The sequence below is a fragment of the Spea bombifrons genome, chromosome 8 (assembly GCF_027358695.1).
Source record: "Spea bombifrons isolate aSpeBom1 chromosome 8, aSpeBom1.2.pri, whole genome shotgun sequence".
Classification (NCBI taxonomy): domain Eukaryota; kingdom Metazoa; phylum Chordata; class Amphibia; order Anura; family Pelobatidae; genus Spea; species Spea bombifrons.
Window position 1 is genome coordinate 3,658,743 of NC_071094.1, and position 19,686 is coordinate 3,678,428.

The 19,686-nt window shown below is 46.4% G+C and overlaps 1 protein-coding gene across 1 annotated transcript; it reads right to left on the minus strand.

Annotated features, from left to right (window-relative positions):
* Positions 1-206: 206 nt before the first annotated feature.
* On the minus strand, positions 207-19,409 carry PHF19 (PHD finger protein 19). The gene is made up of 15 exons (XM_053473526.1): positions 19,343-19,409; positions 13,945-14,152; positions 13,635-13,716; positions 12,082-12,177; positions 9,324-9,424; positions 7,725-7,873; positions 7,243-7,338; positions 5,696-5,764; positions 4,173-4,293; positions 2,676-2,743; positions 2,404-2,577; positions 2,175-2,262; positions 1,291-1,376; positions 732-827; positions 207-602 (listed from the first exon to the last, which is right to left on the minus strand). Exons 2-15 carry the CDS (start codon positions 14,134-14,136, stop codon positions 254-256), a joined length of 1,767 nt encoding a protein of 588 aa, XP_053329501.1. The 5' UTR covers positions 14,137-14,152; positions 19,343-19,409; the 3' UTR covers positions 207-253.
* Between the last annotated feature and the right edge of the window lie 277 nt (positions 19,410-19,686).

Sequence of the window (19,686 nt, forward strand, 5' to 3'; positions counted from 1 at the left end):
AACATTGTTTTTAGTATTGTAAGAAAAACATTTTTTACAGTTCTAAAGGGTGCCAAAATATTGAATCCTCTACCCTATTTTAAGTGCTGTGTGGTTAGTAAGATAGTAACGTCTCTGAAACACCTACAGACCTCTTCCCAAAAGCTACAATCTCCACATTCTGGAGCCCCGCTCAAAAACATATAGATTTTTTTTTTTTTTTAACCTTTGGTTATACGATTGGTCCTAAAACACGTATGTAAGCGCGGGTGCGTCAATAGGGAGTGGACCCTTCCCACTCGACCAAGTACTGAACCTTCCCCTCCGGCATCACCCGTCGGGCCAACACCTGATACTTTTCTCCGCACGCCAACCTCCCAGCGGCCCCGAAGTAATTGGTGATGGAGGATTTCAGGTGGGACAGGCACGTGTCGTCCTCGCTGATGCTTTCGAACGGGTGGCTGTCAATGGCGTTGTCCGGCAAATCGGAAGCCCTGGCGTAGTCGATGGTTTCCGAGACGCAGCCCTTCTGCCTTTCTGTATGTTCCAAGGCCCTCTTCTTGGACTCTATAGATGTGTACATTTTGGAAGCCAACTTTCTTTTACGGCTACCAACATTACCTCTAAAAACAAAAACAAAAAAAATCACATTAGACATTTTGGACTTAGAAAGTAAGAAGAATACCAAATAGCCCAGAACCGTATACCAAGTACAGACACGGAATAATCCAACAACGCCGGGCTTTACTCACCTAGACTCACAGGACAGGCTGGTGGAGGCTGAACCGGACGTGCTAGCGGCGTCGTTAGAATCAAGGTCCGAGGTGAAGTTCTGACCGGAGCTGGCACTAAAATACATTAAGAGCAGAAACTAATTCAGTTTTAGCCCCAAAAAACCCCCAAAAATGTAAAAACCCTTTAGATAAAGCTCTGTAGGTTTGCAGCGACGCTCTCTACATCCGCTAAAACGTATCAACGGAGAGAACAAAGCGGAAGCCGGCGTTAGCGAGTCCCACAAGGCTGGTGCCGTAGGTCTCAGGTCACGTACATGGTGGGGACAGCCATGCACCCAACCGGCTCATGAGTTGGTCCATATAGATATTATAACCAGAAGCTGGAAAGCAGGGCTTAAGAAGTCAATAAGTCTGTTGGACTGTTAACATTTACAAACTAAAATATCCAAATGTAAGAAAATATACATAAATTTCCAATTATGGAGTAGATTTTTCAAACCGCTCAGCGGACGGTAGGTGGGGGGTCGACCGGTTGTTATCGGCTGTCAGATGGAATGTTTCATAGTTCACTTCATACCTTTTCAAACTCTGGATTTCGTCGAGCGTGAAGTCGAAAATGCTGGCCAGGTGATGGTTCGTGCTCCAAGCAGACGTGAAATCGCTCTAATTGAGAGGAAATGAACGGAAAAGATTAAGAAAACGCGAGTATCGGCGGAGTCTGAGAACACTGAGAGCAGCCGTTCGGCGCTCGGTGGGACGCCCGTTATTCCTTCGCTGCGGAGCTCCCCCGTAATAACCGCTAATGGGTCTCTAGCTGTGAGCGTCACCGCGCTGAACTTTTCCTAAAACCTCTCTTCATTTAGGTGACAGCTGGACATTAAGGTTAAACAAACTTTACATTAATCATCTCAGCACAGAATGAGTCCATGTAACCCGTCCAATTCGCCTTAAGAACATCTGGTCTTATTCTTCATATAATAACGAGTCTATAAAAAACGTGTAGAAGAGAACATTTCCACCCAAAATGGCTAAGATATTTTTATTTAGTCCGCTTATTTTGTCATAGAAGTTATTCAGCTGCTCAGGAATGGGAGGCCATAAAGAGGATATAAAATCAAGAAATAATATAAATACATATAAAATGACTGTATTTATTTAATAAGAAGGAGAACATCCATCTTGGACAGACGTTTAATGTACAGCTGGAATACTTTCCTGTGAAACTAACGGTATATCCGCAGGTGGCAGGACACAGAGGTCTCAGGAGTTGAGTGGTTTGGCCGCTAATTCTGGCTACAGCTGTCTCCTAAACTACAAGGACCTCAATAACCAAAACGTGTCCAGTGTTTGTGGGACGCTCGGGAAGAGACACATCTGCGAGCGGCGTCCGGTGCCAGATTATGGGAGACGGCGATCGGACGCATGTCTGCTAAACATCTGTTTGTTTAAATAAATACTCACGCTGGGGATGGCATCTTCCAGAAGGAACTTGGCCTGCTTCCTCCGAATACCTTGCCTTTTCTGCCTTTGGCATTCATGGGGTAGTAAACTGTAACAAAAACATGAAAAAATAGAATTCTGTCCTAGAACTTTAAAGTTCGGGCTCTCTATACCGAGTCCGCTCTGAGTAAAAAAAACTTTGTTTCCGTGACAGTTAATAAAGTCCCTAAGCATCTTTTTGGGACTCTACCTGTTTTTATGGGAATACTTGCTCCTTCCTCTCTTCTTGGGGTCGGCCGAAGACCTGCTGTCCGTCTGACCGGTCACCTTCTCTGGGAGCAGTTTTCCCGGCGGGCTCGGCGGGACGCGGATTCTCAGACGGAAGATACATTTCTTCCTTTTGATCTCCTTGCCGCAAAGAAATCTAAAACGAAATAATTAGCGCGATGACATGGAACGAAGGGGATATACAATGCACGGCCAGTTGGGTGGTCACGACGCCTCGTGGTGCGAATGTCCTACCTGCTCTTATAGCTGTTTAACGCATCGAGGAGATGCTGACCTCTCTCTTCCGCTGGAGTCGCCGAGAGCTGGAAATGGCATTAAACACCAGTTAGTAAAAGAAGCCCACGCGTGTTATTGTTATAAAAAAAAAAAAAAAAAAAAAAAAAAGGGTTATGGAATTGGGTTTATCGAGAACGGGGGTTAAGGATTATGAATTAGTACATTCACTTCAGGGAGCGACCATAAGGGGGCAGCCAAACCTAGGGGGACTCTCCTGCCTGTTTACAGACATCGACGGGCTAAAAAAGTTTTCTCACCGTGTTTGTGAATAACACTCTATGTTTTGGTGAAAGTATTCGCAGGAACACAGATGTCTGCAGAAGTAAAGCTGAAACTTTGATGACGTCATCACGCCCGGGGCGTAACTGGGGTGAAAAGTGACATCTTCTGCTGTTATTAGGGGGTTAAACTTCTCCTCACATAAGAAGATTAAGCAGCTGCTTGGGGCATTTATTGGTGTTTGTGTGGCCCTCCTTTTTTTACGGCCCCTAAAAATCTTAAATCCCCCCACCTTCAACTGCAGATACCCAAAGAAAATGTATACAGCAGGGTATATATATATATATATATATAGTAATGCATCACCACTTAAAGGGGACATACGGCCCCCCTACCCAGCCCTATTGTACTTCTCCGGGAGACACAGCAGACGTATTATACGTTTTCGTTGCATCTTATATCAGATTGATGGAGAAAACTAGTCTAAATTATTAAAAAATAAATAAAAGGGAGTGTCGGGTAATTATTTTCTATAGAATGCGGCTGAATCCGCCGTAGGGGTTACGTGGTATACACCCAGTCGGCAGACAATTAACCCATCGCCCCCCAACAACTGTTATTTCCGTGCCAAATGTCTGATTCCCCAAACAGAACGGCCCCCCTCTGCCCCCATAATGCGTCTCTCGCACGCCCGCCATCTCATTTCCCAGAACTCAGATCCAAAGGGATACTAGAACGTTTGTCTGCGTTCCTCCAAATGACAAGCAGATGGAACAGACGTGTCCGAGCCAAACCTCCACTGGTCGCAAAGCAGAGGATCATGGGTAGTCACGGCCGACTGTCTCGTTTACCCGTTTACCCTTTTTTCGGGGGCTGTGCGGCCCCCGGGAAACGGCTAACCGGTGTTTGTAAACCATTGACGCGCTGGATTCTGCCCCAGATGAAGAGGGAGGGGTAGCTAAACGGCCGCATTACATCACATTCCAAACGGAATTTTGATTTATTGCCAAATGTGTTTTTTGGAACGAGCACAACAAATGTTAACGTTCCGAGTGATACGGACAGAAAGTATTTGTAGTAAAAGCCTAAGGCATAACCCCCCCCACTATTCTCTTAAATAAGACAAAATCCTGCTTATTACACAGAATTATTGTGATTCGTCACGTAGACCCAAAATAAGGCTAAAAAAAAGTCATCTTTGGGTCCAGGAATAATGTTTTTTTAAACGGAACGTACCTTGGCGAGCTGCATATGGTACCAGTTGGCATTGACGAAATTCAGAATTTCTTCAAAGTCGAAATATTTCTTTTTGCTGAGAACTCCCAGGTTGTAGAGGGTGAGGTGTACGATATCTACCCTGTAAACAAAAACGCCGAGTCACGTCACGTAAACATGCGTGTTTCAATCCCCTCACTGTATTACCCTCTACCACTTCTACTGGGAGGCTGTCCCACTTATCTACCACCCTCTCAGTATTACACATTATAATTGGAAGTGATTCGGTGGTCTCTTCACTCATCTTTTCCTACATTTGAAGTCCTTTAAGACACAACCTGCATTCCCTGCCCACAATTGCCCCCCGTATCTCTTGTTCGCATCGTATTCACTATTGAATGTATTAATTGAATATGATAAGTAAGAGCGTTCAGTCCCGTGTATCGTCCTTGGTTAAATCCCCTCCCGGTAAGGGTCTCCGCCGCTCCTGACGAGAGGCGCATGTTTATTTAGGAGAATAATAATTTCAAGCGAAAAGGGTTTGGGTTTCTTGGAAACACTGTTTCCGGTTCAAAGCTTTTCTTATAGTTTTTGCCAAGAAGTTTATCCCGATTTCGGAGCATTTAAGAGACGAGATACGCAGATGCCGCGTCTCCTCGCATTAGGGGACGAGGCACGGGAAGGAAGCGCGGTGGCCGGGGGTAAAACGTTAAATGCTGCCCTTGACACTCGGGTGTGGGGTGTCTTACGATGAATCGCCCCGTTGTCCTGCGGTGTGAACTCTCAGAGCCCATCGCGCACGTTGTGTATTTGGAAACGAGGGATACGTTCCTTTGGCATCTTAACAAAGAGCACCTTCATCTCCGGGTTACTTAGACCTCGGAGTGTCGCTTAATCCCGTCTGGGGTATTAATAGACTAATTACCCGCGAATAAACTAGCAGGAACACATCGAATGATGGCCCGGGGCAAATCCTGACTCGCTCCACTTACTGGAGAAAGACAAAGGACTTTGCGTGCGTCGCCCTAAGCAAACCGCCTGAGGACTCTCTCACCGCTCCAAGGAGAATACGAGCTTTCTGCGGATGGTGATGCCTTTCGGGGGATCCCCTCCATATTTAGCGCTCCCTATATTCACTATAATACATATATATATTTATATATATATTCCTTTTTATTAGGTAGTGAATGGACAAACCAGGGAAATCTCCGGATTTGCCCCATTTTGGGATTGTAAGTATGGCGGCTGATTGCTGGGCCTTAGGGACATTTAACCTGCGAATGCCCAGTTACACTTGCGCGGCTCACCTTCCACTAGGAATGCTAGTTGAGTTGCAAGGAGGACACTGGGGATGATCCCAAGTATATAAATGATTCTGTGGCCATCTTTTTACCCCCTTCACGACAAAGTGAAGTGTACGGGCTCAAGATTCATTGTCCTGAATGGGTTTTAGGACAACCAGTTGTCATTAAGAGGTTAAAAAAAAAACAAAACCCACAATAACTGGAATAAGTCCTCTCGGCAGCATAAAGCCTTCATCTTACCATCTCAAAGGCAGCCGCTTCAGGAATTCAGAGCCGTGGTTACACACAGAACAGAAGAAAACGTAAAATCTAAGAAAGAGAGAGATAAATGCCGAGAGCGCATCATCAAAACCCTCCACGTTGTACAGCACTATGGAATACGACAGAACTGTATATATTTTACATTGCAATACAAATAAATAAACATAGAAATACAAATATTTATTTTAGAGATCGCGGCCCGGGTTCCCCAAATAATATCGTAAGTTTTTTTCCCCACTTCTTGTAAAACATTGAAACAAATGTTACGGCAATTAAGATCTCCAGCAGCCCTTAGAGCCTCGCGCCAGGACTTCCACCGCAGCTCGGGAATGAGGATTTATATTTAAAAAACATATTTTAGTAACAAGGAGGGAAAAAAAAATCTGTGAAGATTTAAAAAAAATAAAATAAATAAAAATAATAAAATAAAAAAAACAGGAAAAGAACTTCCAAGAATAAAAAGCGAAACTTTAAAACTATTTTGTTGGTCGGGGGGGTCTTGGGGTTCCGTGGAATTGCACCTGTAAAGAAAGATTTACATTTGGCGCTACACGGACTTTTAGAGTTAATTCATTCATGACCAGCAGGGAAAAGGTCGCCCCCCCCCATGGAAATAAGCTGCAGACGAGACTACGTGTTTTCACGAGGGGCACGGATCTTTTTCTCACATACTTCATGAAGTCTCGTTGTGCCGTTTAGAAGAGGCGGATCGGCAAAAACGGAAAGCTACAAAGTGCAGCAATATATTTATTTTCAATTTCTGGACATTCCGGCCCCCCATCGAGTTATTAAGCTTAAACGAGGTTGGCGTGAGTTTTGTTTTTGGACCGGAAGGGGTTAATGCGGAGAATGTGAAAGGGAAGGCCCCGCTCGCTAGGAGAAGCAGCCTCCCGGGAACGTTAAAGAATGTGCAGAATGCTACGGAGGGAAGGGGAAACCGCACAGAATTCCATCATCAGGCTTCGGCTTTACACCCAAGGGACTGACGCTCCTTCCCAGATCCATCTACCTGGGACTCGTCGGGCTGCGAGGGTCCGTCGGAGCCGACCTGCCGGAAAATGCTACGTTCCGAAGACCAAAAAATGACTTATTGATTTATAAAGCGTCATCGTATTCCGCAGCGTGGAAGGCGGGCTCCTGGGATCTCAGATTCCCCATAAAAAGCATTTTAAAATAAATAATAATAATAATAAATACATAGGTATCGTCTAGTAAGCTCTTCGGACGCGGTGTCGTTAGAGCAGTCATGGGCGATCTGCTCATATACACCGGCTCCTTGTTGCTAAAGAAAGCGTTCCTGTGTACTGGGAGACCCGATATTCCTCCCCAGGGCCACAATTTACAGCAGTCATAAAGAGCCGCTGGCATCGGAGCGTTTAGCGGGCTGTTAACAGCCAACAGAGAGGTTCGTTAACCGGCAGGGGGGCAGAATAAATAAATGGGCCATTAGCCGCATTGTCGCAGGAGGCGGGGGGGGGGTTACAGGTCCCAGGCCATGCGCGACGCGTCTGAAAGGTGTACAGTACCTGTCTCCAAACATCATGGGCTCGTTCAGGCACTGGATACAAGCTTCATGGAACCACTGTCTGCAGCGGAAACACTGGATCATCTTCAGGTACCACCTGTCCAGAACGATACATTTACAGAATCACATACTTTACACGGGCTGACCTGAAATGTCATTTTTTAACCCATATTCTGAACGATCTAATTATTATTATTATTATTTTATTTTTTTTGTAGACTATGGCTGTATTTAACACCTAGGAGGCCACCGGCACAGCAGATTGCAAGCTCCTTGGATCGGACTTTCTGAAATGTTTAATCCTCTAGTTTATTATATAGATTTTTATATTTGCGCATTCACTTAAAAACTATAATAAATCCGAGATTAGAATACTAGCCGCGCATGTTGCGGACAGACCGGTTAGGTCATGCCTTTTAATGCTTTTAGGACATCCTATAAAAATAAAATGGGCTTTTGGGTTGAATAGTAGAAATCTCTTACTCTCCGGGCCCCCCACAGTAACAGTAACACTGCTGCTGGTTGGTTCTGTGTGGCGAATCCCAATCCAGCTCCTTGGGGTTGTATGTCAAGAACATTTTCACGGCTTGGAGGGTTTTGGCGATCGGCCCTTTCTTCAGAGCACCTCCTTTCTGCAAGTAAAAAAACATATTTACGGTGGGAGTTTTTTCCCCCCACAACTGCCGTAAAGCAAAACATGGCTGCCTAGCGGTCCCTTTAAATTTTCATGTTTCCAGGCGCATGGGGGTATTCCGCAGAACCCTTCCATATGCATTTGCCCCTTTCCCCGCTGGCAAGCTTTACGGAGAGGGTCTATGATCAGACCCCCGGGCACACATGTGGAAGGGGATCCTATTGTTTAAATGGACCAATCACACGCCACCGACTGCCTGCATCAAGCATATTTAATCATTAAAAAGAATACTTATTTAGGTACTATAGAAGGTACTTCTTTTGGCGAGGAGGCCAGAGGGCGGGGATTAAACTGTTCCTTTAAACAAGTGTTTAGAGGCTATAATACATGGACCAGAGGGGCTACGGAGATCAAATGTAATAAAATACTGACTTCTCCATAGCAACAACACGGAGACCTTTACGTTCCATAGAAGCGTAACGTTAAAGTCGTTGGCGAGGAGCTCAGGGGCGGAATGTCTCCGGTGACCTCGCCAAAAGCCAAGCTCGCTCTTTCTTTTCTTTCCATGTCGGCCCCCGGTGAAGCAGACGCTGTATCATCTTGAAGCAATAAATGGGTTTCTGTGAGCCCGGACAGGGTTTGGCAGTCGTAGGACGGCTTAATCCCCCTCGGACCGGACAAGAGGCCATCGAATTCCTTCTCTTACAACCGCAGAGCCGCCGAAACCTCCAAACTCAGCATATCCTCGCGGTGACGGCACAAACCGTCTGGAGGATGAGGCAGGGCCGGGTGCCGGGGATTTATTTACTACTTGGAAGAGGTGCGTTTGATGAACGTTTACAACCGAGCCAATTCTCCATTTCTAAACTTTTCCGGGAGGCGCGGGGGGGGGGGCAGTGATATAGTAAATGACCGGGCCAGGAGTTTATAAAAACGCAATTTATATTCACTGAATTTCAATTATTTTTCACAAGAATTAAGACAATGCACAAACTGGACATCTATTTCAAGTTTTGCTTTATGGAAAGGGTAGTAGTTAAGTGGAATAGCCTCCCAGCAGGAGTGGTAGAGGATAATACAGTGAGGGGATGTAAACATGTATGGGATAGACATACGGCTCCTCTAAGACGAGACCGACGACCGTACAGCGGAGAGGAGGAATCATCATCGTGATACATAGGGTTCATAATGTCGGTTACATTGTTTCAAGGCTCTGATAATGTTCTCTAAACATGTAAAGACGGAAAGGCTAACGTTTTTTGCTTATGGACAGCGTGGCGATACACCACCAGTCCCCGAGGGCCGCAGCCCGGCAAGGCATTCTGTGCATCCCTGCCCTAAACAAACAGTTAATGCTTCATTGAGATGCCTGTGCTCAAGCAGGGATTTCTGAAAAGCGTGGCACGAGCCATTAAGCTTTACAATTATGAGGGGCTTGACGTCCTTACCCTGACCGCGAGAACGAAGATGCATCTTCTACAGAACCAAGGCTCCAGAAGGCAGCTGCCATTGCTGTCCACAACAGGTACGTGACACTTCTGGTGATAACCTGGGGAAGAAATCGTTTATCGTGAAGACTTTCGTCAACGGATGCATAATGGCGACGGTAGAACGCGGCGAACATCGGTTACATGCGCACATTCAATGCGTCAAATAACATTTTATGCAGAAACTTTATGCAGAGATCTCTCTGAACTTACACAAAAGGCCGGTGGATATGAAATAGATTGTAAGCTCCCTGGGGCAGGGGCCTTCTTTGCCAATGTATTCAGATCACTACTGTACTTTGTATAAGACGTGACTTTTTATATTGTAGATTGTAAAAGACCGATTATATTTTTATTAGCAGTATATTGTTATATGATTTTTATTATATTATTAGTATATTATTTTATTAGTAGTAGTAGTAATAATAGTATATTATTGTGTTATTATATTTTATATTATTTTATTAGTAGTATCTTATTATTATGTATGTTATTATATTATTAGTATATTATTTTATTAGTAGTATTTTATTATGTATGTTATTATATTATTAGTATATTATTTTATTAGTAGTAATAGTAGCAGTATTAGCATATTATATAACTATGTTATTATAATATTATTATTATTAGTATATTATTATTCTTTTTATTTATCATAAGGACAATTCAAATACTGTCGGCTAGAAGGATTAATAAACCAGGCTTCCTGCGTCTTTCTGTCCGAGCAGCCGGGACGCCCGACGCGTTGCAGGCTTTCAGACAGAACACATAAGGAAATCATTAAACACTGAACGCTGCGCATGTAAAGTATAAATTCTGCATATATGACAGTTTTGGATGTTACTCGATACAGGCTTTGGTCCTGCCGGTTCTGGGGATATTTTTTCATCAGAAAAAGTGTAAATAAAGTGTAGCTCCGCCGTTACTGTGAGATGCCGAGAGCACGCATGCCGTTTATTGCGGGATGACCTACTCGCGCAGGTCATTAAGTCAACACGTTTGTACCCGACAGCATGTAGTCAGTGTCCGGGACGGCGCGCCAACTGTGACACATCTTAAATTAGGAGCTGAAAACCTCACCCTAAGCGAGAATCAACTTGAGAAACGCGGAGAGGCGACAACATTTTACCCCCCCCTATCTTCTAGGGAACCCCCCAACACTTTGGAACACCTTGACACAAAGCCTCCTCCATTCTGCAGTCAGTAGCCTTTTGGTTCTTCCGCTCCCCGCATCAGTAAAAGCTGGGGCTGTAACCACCCTGCTGCCCATCAACGGAGGGCAACCGCTGCCCCCCAAAACACAGCATTGTGCTCCTCCTTGGTACTTCTTGGAATTTCGGTGTTTGTTCTATACTTTTTGGAATTAGCAGAACCCCCGGGAAGCCTTCCAGTAATTCCTAATGCAGACAAAGTCTGTCTAGGAAGCTTACTGTCAACGTTCAGGGATACCATTCTTCTACAGCATAAGGGAAAAAGGGCTACAGAGGGGTTTATTAAAGCGGCAGGATTTTTAAGATATTTATATGTTCGGCATATGAGATATTTTGTCCGTCTTTCGTAAACCTTATTTTATGTTTTCTATTGGCTGGCGTAGGATATTAAAAGCAGGCCAAGATTTCGCAATCACAGAGGGATACGCCGTCTAAATACCACGGCGCATCTGGTGTGAGAGCAAAAAAACGATGCACCGACTTTATGAAAGGGAGCCCGGGAACGCATGAATACGGAAGGCAGCTGGAAGACGTCGGCGAGCAGTCCAAGGCACCTGCAGCAACAACGCGTTTGGCAACAGCCAATTACAACAGCCTCTGAATTCCCAAATCCTTGTTAAAGTTTAATGGGGGGGGGGCAAAAAGCTGCCGGCTCTCTAGCTGTGGACCCCACACGTCTCTTCACATCTGCCGCTTCCTCTGCGTGTCCCCACAGCCACGGAATAAAACGCATTGAGATATATAGCAGGGGTGTCAAAAAATACATTGGTTGCCCCAGCATGAAAATATAACTTTTTCTTTAATATTTATTTCCCCCCCCCCCGAGTCATGGAACTCATAATGCCAGGGCATTTTGGGCACACATCTAGATGTCCCATTGGCATCAATTACTTTGTACAGACACCTTGCCAATCCTTGCATCTATGTCACAAATAATAATAGGAGAAAAGTATAGTTAAAATGATACCATTTATTGGCTAACTGAGAGTTTGATTGCGAGCTTTCGAGACCAAGTTGTCCGGTCCCTTCCTCAGGCATTAATGAAGCTAACACAGACTTATCTAAATACAAAAGCACAATTCACACATTAACAAAGACATTAGATAAACACAGAGGTATTGGGGAATTTGTTCAGCAGTAAATTAGTTGGACTAGTAGGGATCCAATGGACAGATAATGGACAAATAATAATAATAATCAAAGTCACACTAAATGTAATCACAATAAAAAGTGCAAAAACACTAATTATGTATATAACAAAAAATATAGCACTATAACGGAGATACAAACACATTGTTTCATTTTATATGAGGTCTCAATATTGGTTTTAACGGCTTTGGGTTTGGATTTTTACACTACATTCTATATATTAAAGAATTTGCACCGGAATGGCCCAGGGTCCCTCTAAAACATCCCGGGTCCACCTTGATAATCATAGTATTTTGTCTTAAAATACTTTAGTTTAATAATTTTTTTTTGTGTAGGATGTGGATCTAAAAACCTACCCAAACCGCACTTTCCGCAGATGAGGATTTCGTCCGTGGGGTCCGACGTCTTTCCCGTACAGATGCTGCACTTTGGTTCCTCTCCGGGGACGCCGGCTGTAGGCGGAATACACGGAATCGCGTTAATAAACGCCGACGAACGAGATGAAAATGCTGTACATCATTACAAAGCAATGTAAATAATGGTTTCCACGCCGACGCGGTATACATTATCACTTCCACCCCGGTGCTGCGCGATGCAGACCGGGGATATACTTGGGAGGACGAGGGTTTGCGACCAGGAGAGGAAAATGCAGACGAAATAAAGACATCTTGGTCAATCCCACTAAGTTTGTAAAAAAGTTATTGTGTGGTAGGTGACAACTGGCCCGAGGGCCAATAAGATATGGACCGTTAACCAAATCAATCTAGCAGAGGAAAAGGCTGGCTGTGTGAGTGTTTCACCCCAGTCTGGATCCTTTTTGTGGTCCCTACATGGTCCTTCTGCCTGCACGTGGTGATAAAAGGTGTTCTGCAATCCTTAGCGTGCCCGAATTGCCCACCTATGGATGAGGAGTAACTTTGGCGGTACTGATTTTATACGTCCCACACATGTTATCCGTGTAATAAGTTAGTTTTCATGTCAAATTTCTGGTTTATTTTCTTGTCAGGACTCAACATCTGGTTCTGCGCTCGGGGGGCCGCGTCCACTCGGCTATCAGCCCTCCGGATTGCATCACCGGGAAGGCGACTGATACCGCGGCCTTATGGTGAATAGATTAGGCTTTGTGGTTTTTACTGAATGACATAAACCGGAACATTCGCGCCCCCCCCCCATTTGTCCTGTCTGAACATGCCCCCCGAATCCGCTCGCTCCAAGAGCTTGGTAATTTGCCAAAACGCTCTTATTCCGTGCAAAAAATCCACACAAACAGCCCGCTACGACCACATTCCTCGCAGTCCCGGCCCCCCGCAGATGTGCGCGTTCCAACGGAATTGCCTATTCTTGTCACAATCATTGTCTGGACGCAAAGCATTTTATGTCATGTTACAACTGGATGGTGCTTAACAGAAAGGTGAGCCGGGAAACAATGTATCCACAGCTGGATGATATGAAATGACGATCTACGGACCCCCTTCTGCTTCCCCTGATGTTCTTAATCAGTCGTTAGCCTTGTCTTAGATTCAGGAGCCGTATGCCTATCCCATGCATGTTTAATACCCTCACTGTATTACCCTCTACCACTTCTGCTGGGAGGCTGCTCCACTTATCTACCAATCTCAAAGTAAAGTAAAACTTCCTTATATCACACCTCAGCCTCTGACCCTCTAGTTTTCGATTATAATATCGAAAGTAGAATTAAAAGTAATGCTAAACTCTACCCTACCATTTCTGTTTTGGGGGGTTTCTTGGTGTCAGACGTTATAGGTTCGCTACCCTAAAGGAATGAATGTTTATTTTAAATACAATAATTGGTAAAATGTAGTTTAGGTGAGAAATCGGCGGTTTTAGAGGCCCAAGGGATACCAATGTTGCCCTTCTGCCCCCAAATGGCTTCGGGCCACGGACTCACCATGCTGTATATCTTTCCAGAGGACCCAGTATTTGGAATTGTCTTCAAACGTGACGAGACAACTCTGCTTGGAGCTGCTTACCTGCCAACAAAAGGACAGCGGTCAGGGAAATAGTACAGAGCGGAGCGCGTCGGGGTCGATTCAGGAAGAACGCGTCAGACAAAGGTTAACGAGGGTTAACAACGTCTCCCCAGGTCAAAGAGAAGAACATCACTTATATTATAAATGATATCCGCCGGTGCGTTATGTAGAGAACGTTTTTGGTTCATGTTGCATTACGGGCGCCCTTCAAGCTCTTGTGGAATTTACCCGTTTGATCTTTCCAAGGTAGTAGAGTCCATCCGTCCACCGGCAGAGTACATACTGTCCTTCGGCCTGAGTGATCATGAAATCCGTGCACTCCTGCCCGCTCCTCACCGACGACTCGGAGGCACCTTGCTGCCGGTGGCTGCAGGACATGCAGACGTCCCTCAGCGCCGGATCCAGGTTTCGCTCTTCCATTTCTTCCTAATGACCTCTGCGAAACCAAGCAAGAGTCCAGTTGGTGAAACGCAGTTACCCGGGGCAGATAGAGGCGGGGCTTAATTTAATTTAATACTTAATTTTTGGCATTTAAAGGCTTTTTAACTGAATCACTAGACGCCGTCTGGTTTAGTCTGACCCATGAAGGTCAAGGACTCCTTGAAGGTGTCGGATCAGGGAGGACCAGTTTACCCCAAACTACCCCAGAGGCAAAGACCGCGGCATCGCTGTGAGCTTGGTTTAACGAAGGCGCACCTATGAGTTATTCGGTCGGGGACCAGGACCAGCTCTTTGGCGACGAGAGTGTCGCATATTAAAGATACAAAGTAGCAGAGATCCCGCGATAATGACCCGATAAAACGCTCTTTAGAATGAAAAAAACTTGCAGATACCCGACTTCCTTAATGTGAAAGTTATTAAAAAACACAAGTTCTAATTCGGAGGAGGAACAGGAAATCCTCCCCGGCCGCCCTGTGCACGGGGCGCAAACACACATCGCCCGTCAGAAGGACGCACGGAAAGCGGTTTATGTGTTAAACTGCGTGAAACGCGGCGAATCTATACATTATACCCACCGATGAGGTCATCGCTGACCGCGAAGAAGCAGAACTTACCGGAACTATACTTTGGCGTTAAACATCGGCAGATCACCCAAAAGGAGGGGCCTTAAGACATCAAGTCTATATACTTAACGTGAGGTCCGTCTCAATACATGAAGCACCTACAGTAACCATGTGTCCAGAAATATTCGCAAGCAGTCCCTGACTCGAAACTAAACTACATTACACAGGGGAAGAAACACGCGGGATAAAGGGGGCATCGAGGTCCACACGGCATGAGACTCATAGTTTAGTAAGCCGGGCCTGAATGTTTTTATGGTGTGTTACGCGGTGGCTAACAGTAGCCACATTGTGAGTCACTGAAAAGTAATCCTGCCGGCTGGCAAATGTTCAGCACCGACCGCCGCATTTCTGGGAAATAAATACCATAAGTGATACCTTTTGATACCTATGAAAGACCAATGACAACTGTTTACCCCATGTTAATGGTTTAACCCTTTGTACTCTAATGAAATCAAGCACCCCAGGATTTTGGCTTTGAGTGGCATTAGATACTTAAGTCTTTGTGGGGTAAAAAAAAAGCAACCCCTTAAGGACTTAACTAGCCCACTGTCTGGGCCTTTACTAAACCAGACACACTTATTAACTCATTGGCAAGACAGGGGTTAAACCTGCAAAAGGTATATCACGGAACGGAAATCCTCCGCCGTTACCTGCATGGTTTGGATTTCCGTTTCGTTACAAAGCAAAAAAAAAACCTCAACAGCGTTTACCCCCCCCACACACACACACACACCAGCCGCTCCGCCGGATCCTCACAGCAAGCGTGATAAACTATAAATTCAACTTTAGAGCAAAAACCCCCCAAAAAACCTGTGCAGAAACACTGCAAAGGGTTAATGGTATACATCGTTCTCATCAGGCAGATGTAGCTGGCCTCAAGCCAAGGAAAAGGGTAATTCCGCTCAGTTCTAGAGAAAATCTATTTAAATAAAAACATATTACACGCCAAGATACTGTATAGGTGTGAAAGCGCAGATACATTGTATATGTAGCCATTGTGATTATTATGTTTCCACGAACAGATTAAAGGGAAACTGTTACAAGATTTAACGCCAATGCGTTAATTTGCATTAATGTTCTGTTTATAAGTAATCCATGTTTTATGTATTCCGGCTCTGGCATCGAAACCAGGGTATTTCATCCAAATTCCCCTCCGCTACCAAGAACACCCCCCCCAGTGCAGACAGCTTTGGAATCTTCCCGGCAGCCCAAAGCAGGAAGTTGTTACCCACTTCCTGTTCTCTCCCTGAAGTGATGGGGCGGCAAGATGGCGGCTCCCGTATAAGGTGTAATATGTATGTTAAGATCAATAGAAAGGGAATTAAAAGATAATTCAGATTTGGATATAGGTCAGGGGTCGTCAAATGCGGTTTGGATCTAGGAGCCAAAAAATGTCAGTTATCTGTTCCCCAATCATTGTTTTAATTTTAAAGTTTTGGTCAGACCTCCCCTCTCCCATCTTTCTTCTAAGGTGCTGCTCAACTTTCACATACTCCCCTAATATATAAATATATCTATACACACACACACACACACACACACACACACACACACATTATCCAACAACATACACTAACACACACACTAACTCTGACACTATACACTAACACACACTGACTCTGACACTATACACTAACACACACTGACTCTGACACTATACACACACACTGACTCCAGCACTACACACACACACACACACACTGACTCCAGCACTATACATATCCATACACAATGACTAACACTATAGCACACACACACACACACACACACACACACTAACCCTCTGCTCCTCTCTCTCTTCACATAACTCGGGTCCCTGGGTGCCGTCCGCCTATAGCACCAGGCGTACCTCCCAGGCGCCAGGAAGTTATTTCCAGTTGCCACGGCGACCGGGATTTCTCGAGCCCCGATATAGATGCGGTATGAATCAGCGGCCCTGCGAAACGCGACGGTTCCCCTTTAAATCTCCCACGAGCCCCACAAACGCTCACGCCGGCTCTCTATGAACTTCTTGGATCTCAGATAATTGTTTACAAATCGCTCGCGCATTAGCCGATGAGTCACGTGTGACTAACGCAGCGCAGCGTGTCTGCCGAGGGGGCCGAGGGGGGCGCGCAGCTCGGCTCTAACGACTCCTGTTCTATTTTTGGGGTAACTTTAAGTAGTTTACATTCAGTGATCCATACATTATAGCGAGACCATTAACTACTAAGGGGGGAAAAATAGACCAAAAATGTATGGCTTTATTAACTAAATGGGGTGAATAAAACCCATTATTCGGCATGCCCCACTCAGTTACACCAATAGCTACCAACAGGCCACAAATGCCCCACCTCCTAAATTAAATGCCCCTTGGCCCACGTAAAGACATTAGAGGGGCCTCTGCAGCAACAGCCTATCAGTGACTGCTTTTGTGTCATGTGACATTTAAGCGTTCCCTGAAAAATCCCATTGCACAGCTCATAATAGTGATAAAGGAGGCAAAACGGTTTCACTTTGGGGCATTGGGGAGGACTAACAGCAATGTTACCGATGCCACGTTTAGTTATGCGTGTTCAATTCGGCAGCGGAAGTGGATGGGGTAAATGGGGTAAAACGCGCTGCTGGCTGCGTTATAATAGATGGGGAACGGCCGGCGCAGGCAGATAACACACGAGGAGGGGCGCTCACATCACTCACATCCGGACCGCCTGCCGACGCGCTTCTGCAGCCACAAACCCTTCTAATAATACCAAAGCTGGTGATTTTTAGGCTGAGAAGCGTCTATTTCCTCCCCGCGTTAAACCTGCACTCCTCGCCCCTCTCTGCAGCCCGGCACCCCCCCCCTCATCTGTTATACTAAATGTCCGGGAGGTCGCTGAGGCGTCCAAACATTTTTAGAAAGGAGCTGCCAGCCCTACTGAGCGGAGATTGGAGCTTTCAAAACGACGCGTTCCCTCCAGCAGAGCATGTGACGTACGGGAGGGGACAAGCAGTTTACCCAGCGCAGCCCAGGGCGGCCCACTGCAGCCCAGGGCACCCTGCAAACAGCACAAATGTAGAACCTGCCGGCAGATCGGCCCCAGTTGGCCCCTCTGGCCTGTAAAGTATCCCCGTGTGCGACTCGAACACCACGAGCTGCTCCGTTAACCCTTTAATACCCTGTCGGTAACGATTCCACGCGCTGATCTCCGATACAGGTCGCCATGGAAACCGAAACTTGTCATTTAAAGACACACTTTATTAAGTCACCTGCAGTGAAGTATACAGGGAGCAGAAACACCAACCTTGCAGGGAATCTGCCCCCTCACCCCCCGAGAATCTGCCCCCTCACCCCCCCCGAGAATCTGCCCCCTCACCCCGAGGCTGGTGCAAAAACCCTGACAGTTCTTGGGTACGGTCAATGCATTTGCACCATCCTGCCACACACACGTCTCACACACTCAGATATACTGCGATAGTATGCACACCCCGTCACTGCACGCATTACCCACCCCCCTGTCACTAAGCGCATTACTTACCTGCAGTCACTGCATGCATTAACTTACCCCTGTCACTGCATGCATTACCTACCCCCGTCACTGCAAGCATTACCTACCCCCCTGTCACTGCAAGCATTACCTACCTCCCTGTCACTGCAAGCATTACCTACCTCCCTGTCACTGCAAGCATTACCTACCTCCCTGTCACTGCAAGCATTACCTACCTCCCTGTCACTGCAAGCATTACCTACCTCCCTGTCACTGCAAGCATTACCTACCCCCCTGTCACTGCAAGCATTACCTACCTCCCTGTCACTGCAAGCATTACCTACCTCCCTGTCACTGCAAGCATTACCTACCTCCCTGTCACTGCAAGCATTACCTACCTCCCTGTCACTGCAAGCATTACCTACCCCCCTGTCACTGCAAGCATTACTCACCCCCATCACTCCACGCATAACTTTCCCCCCTGTCACTGCACGCACTACCTACCCTGTCACTGCACACATTATTTACCCCTCCTGTCACTGCACTCATTACTTACCCCCCCTGTCACTGCACGCATTACTTACCCCCCCTGTCACTCCACGCATTACTTACCCCCCTGTCTATGCACGCATTACTTACCCCCCCGTCACTGCACGCATTACTTACCCCCCCGTCACTGCACGTATTACTTACCCCCCCGTCACTGCACGCATTACTTACCCCCCCCGTCACTGCACGCATTACTTACCCCCCTCGTCACTGCACGCATTACTTACCCCCCGTCACTGCACGCATTACTTACCCCCCCCCCGTCACTGCACGCATTACTTACCCCCCCCCGTCACTGCACGCATTACTTACCCCCCCCGGTCACTGCACGCATTACTTACCCCCCCCGTCACTGCACGCATTACTTACCCCCCCCGTCACTGCACGCATTACTTACCCCCCCGTCACTGCACGCATTACTTACCCCCCCCGTCACTGCACGCATTACTTACCCCCCCCGTCACTGCACGCATTACTTACCCCCCCCGTCACTGCACGCATTAGCAGTGACTCCCGTGTCACCGGGTTGGCGCCGGCGGGGTATTAACCCCTGTGTGTCCGTACCTGCGCACAGTGTGGGGCTGCCCGCCGTCTCCCGCCATGCTCATCCGTCCTGTTTTTCCCGCGAATTATTTTCGTTTCGCTTATGTAATAATGTGAGCATCCCCCCCACCCCCCCGCGGCTCCGCTATTGGTCAGAACTAGAAACCCCCCAATCCCCCTCCCTGCAATTCAGCGGCTGCCGAAAGCAACGAGCGCGTGTGTGTGCTCACTACTACTATACACTGTGTGTGTGCTCACTACTACTATACACTGTGTGTGTCCTCACTACTACTATACACTGTGTGTGTGCTCACTACTACTATACACTGTGTGTGTGCTTACACTGTGTGTGTGCTCACTACTAC